The sequence below is a fragment of the Phalangium opilio genome, unplaced genomic scaffold, assembly GCF_054372755.1.
Source record: "Phalangium opilio isolate 3A_F unplaced genomic scaffold, DU_Popi_V2 ptg000209l_1, whole genome shotgun sequence".
NCBI classification, from domain to species: Eukaryota; Metazoa; Arthropoda; class Arachnida; order Opiliones; family Phalangiidae; genus Phalangium; species Phalangium opilio.
In genome coordinates this window covers 17169004-17171474 of record NW_028324217.1, presented here as the reverse complement: position 1 = coordinate 17171474, position 2471 = coordinate 17169004, and the positions used below count along the sequence as shown (strand labels likewise).

At 35.7% G+C, this 2471-nt stretch overlaps 1 protein-coding gene across 1 annotated transcript; it reads right to left on the bottom strand.

Annotated features, from left to right (window-relative positions):
- Positions 1–602: 602 nt before the first annotated feature.
- Positions 603–2176, bottom strand: LOC149620933 (uncharacterized). Its single transcript, XM_089855061.1, has 3 exons — positions 1864–2176; positions 1618–1693; positions 603–930 (listed from the first exon to the last, which is right to left on the bottom strand). Exons 2-3 carry the CDS (start codon positions 1685–1687, stop codon positions 608–610), a joined length of 393 nt encoding a protein of 130 aa, XP_089711187.1. The 5' UTR covers positions 1688–1693; positions 1864–2176; the 3' UTR covers positions 603–607.
- Positions 2177–2471: the final 295 nt, after the last annotated feature.

The following is a 2471-nucleotide window of genomic DNA, read 5'->3' as shown; positions in this document are numbered from 1 at the left end:
CGCGAATGACGGAAAATAATTCGGGACAAGATTTTTACCACGTGACAGTTTATTAAATTGGAAGATACATGAATTTACGAAAAGTGTTGTGTGTTACAGTTGATAAAAATAGGCCAAAAGGAAAACGAAGTCAAACTCTTCTGAAATTGATGGAATAGTGTATCGAAATCATAAACACCATGGTGCTTTAGGTGGCGCAAACCTTGTGCCATTTGTCACTTCCATTGTTACTCAGGGTGTAATGTACCGGACCAATGATGCCGCTTGAATCTCCCCGCCATTTGCAGTGACCTAATTGCCAAATCGACTCCTGGCAAAGCCACAAATGACGTCATCATTAAGGCAATGTTCGGCAAAGCATATATCATGCATCATATCGCTTTTTGACCTTTTATTGTCAAACGTTATTTCCCAAATGAAAATTGAAAGCGTATTTTTTACCACGTGACAGTTTATTATATAAGACGATACATGTGTTTAAGAAGAGTGCGAGTTAACCACAATTCAATCAAATGAAAAAACAGTATAATTATTATAAGGAAGTTCACACAGTGCAAAGGGGTTGTAGTATTATTTATACTATCATTTAGTGTTTTTCCCTCTAAATTTACCCATACGCCTTGCGATCCCTACAATTACAAATTCCTTCATTTCTATTGTAACCTATGCGTTCCTGAAAATTATCTGACGGATAATAACAATATTCGTGAACGCCACGTTTGTTGCCGGTGCAATTGAACCCAGTGCACTCATATACGTCATGGCATATACAAAGACAGCCGTGCTTCAATGGAAGTTTTTTTATTTTTTCGAATTCCTCATCAGTCATTCTATTCCCCCTAAATGGCTGGTGCACGATGCATTCCAACTTTGTCACCCCCGGGCATTTCAGTGTCTGATTACACTGTTTGTACCTCTCCTCGGAACATTCTGCGTAAGAGAAAATCATAAATTAAACATGTTGGGTAAGCCAAAATACTAAATCTCCGAGTCGAAATTACTGTCGCCAAAGACCTACCCTTTCTTAACGTAACAAGACGACCCAAGGGCTCGTAATAGTAGCCTCATCGTACGAGTGAATAACCCCTCTATACCTTACCCTAATTAGTACAATGCTTAAATGATTTACCGTGTATAAAATCAGAGTGAATAGCCCCTCGATGCCCTACCCTAAACAGTGATTAAATTATTACCCGTATAAATTTACTTATGCTGTAATTGTAATATTTTAGTGATTATCATCTCGATGAGTTACCCTTAGCAATGCTAAAATGTTCAAACGCATAACGCTCATTTAACTTTACAACGTAAACTTATGCCAACGCATACTTATCGCGTCTTATTAATTTTTTTTTTTTAGTTTTTGAGTTTAGAACATAGACTTATGCCCATATATAATGACCAGCTCTACTAGTAAAATTAATACCAATCTACGACCATTGTAAAAACAGACAGACACATGGACTGAAAAGTCCAGAACAATAACTCTCCGTGACGTAGATCATCCGGAGAGTTAATTGAGCCTGCTTGTGCAATAATTGTAAATACTTAGTTTGACTTATAAAAATGCTAGCCAAAATGAATTATTATCTAACGAATTCCAGTTAGATTACTTACTGAACGGATTACCATCGCAGTAGCTAAGTTTGACCAGCATCAGAATGGCAAAGACCCACTTGAACAGCATTTCTATCTGATTGAATAGTTATAATTATAAGTCTGCAAACTAATTAAATAATCAGAGACACTTGAAGCTTTTAAGAATAACTCTCGAGACATAAAAGATAACTACAAAGTTTTTGGCTATGCTATTTTAAAATAAGAATTCCGCTTCAAGCCGACGAGTCTTATGGTTGTACTTACCAGTCTAGAGAAGCGATGACGATGAACAGTTTCGGCGAGAGTTTGTCGTTGGTTAGTGGACGAGGAACTTCTACAGTTGGCAATGGCTCCGCTGTCATGCGTTTTTATGTGGTTCGTTTTGAAATAAAAGAGGGGAGGCAATAACCATTACTAGACAATGACAAGTACGGTTTAAAGGAACAGTGACCTAGTTAAATATTCCAAAACTGACTTAAAATTTCATCTTAATTTATTAAATTCGACTGATGGGTAGTAATATCTTAATTTTTAAGACTGCATCCATCTTGAATAAAGGAAAAAATTCAAGAAACAGTTATCTGAAACAAAAGGCATTCATGGTATGATGAAACAGCCCTGACTGATAGATTGATACCATTTCACGATACCTAAAACATAATTTAAATAATATTTTTTTATCTCGTATCGTTTACGAAATAATATTTTTTGAAATTGTACGAAACATTATGCCAAATTGACGTATTGTCTATTGGAAATGACTGAAGTATTAAGCGCCAACTAATTTAATCTTGTTTAACTTCATTGATAGTAATTTCTAACATCTCTAGTTGATGAATTACTAGAGATTGTTTCACCATCTCTTTAACGAG

Excerpts from the sequence above, each read along its gene's own strand:
- LOC149620933 (XM_089855061.1), bottom strand. The coding sequence starts at position 1,687 with ATGCTGTTCAAGTGGGTCTTTGCCATTCTGATGCTGGTCAAACTTAGC. Across the intron at positions 931-1,617 it reads CTGCGATGGTAATCCGTTCA|AATGTTCCGAGGAGAGGTAC; the intron begins GTAAGTAATCTA and ends TCTCTTACGCAG.